This window comes from Antrostomus carolinensis, unplaced genomic scaffold (assembly GCF_000700745.2).
Source record: "Antrostomus carolinensis isolate BGI_N321 unplaced genomic scaffold, ASM70074v2 scaffold6277, whole genome shotgun sequence".
NCBI classification, from domain to species: domain Eukaryota; kingdom Metazoa; phylum Chordata; class Aves; order Caprimulgiformes; family Caprimulgidae; genus Antrostomus; species Antrostomus carolinensis.
In genome coordinates, this window is record NW_010329370.1 from 1,032 (window position 1) to 1,236 (window position 205).

General features: G+C 62.0%; 1 protein-coding gene across 1 annotated transcript in view; it reads left to right on the forward strand.

Moving 5' to 3' along the window:
* LOC104528506 (zinc finger protein 513-like) overlaps positions 1–205 on the forward strand; it is a 1,499-nt gene that overhangs the window by 301 nt on the left and 993 nt on the right. Inside the window, 1 exon segment of the mRNA XM_029086099.1 lies at positions 1–202. This exon segment is cut by the window's left edge and continues 136 nt beyond it. Within this exon segment, the coding sequence (XP_028941932.1) occupies positions 1–202 (202 nt within the window).

Here is a 205-nt window from a genome sequence, read left to right on the forward strand (position 1 = left end):
CCACATGAAGACACACAACGGGGGGAAGCCGTTCACGTGCCCACAGTGTGCCTCCGCCTCCGCTCAGCTGGTGAACCTGACCCGACACCTGTGCACGCACACGGGGGAGAAACCATAGCGCTGCATGTGCTGCAGCTTCGCCTGCAGCAGCCTGGGCAACCTTAAACGCCATAAACGGGTCCACAGCCAGGACAAGCCCTTCTGG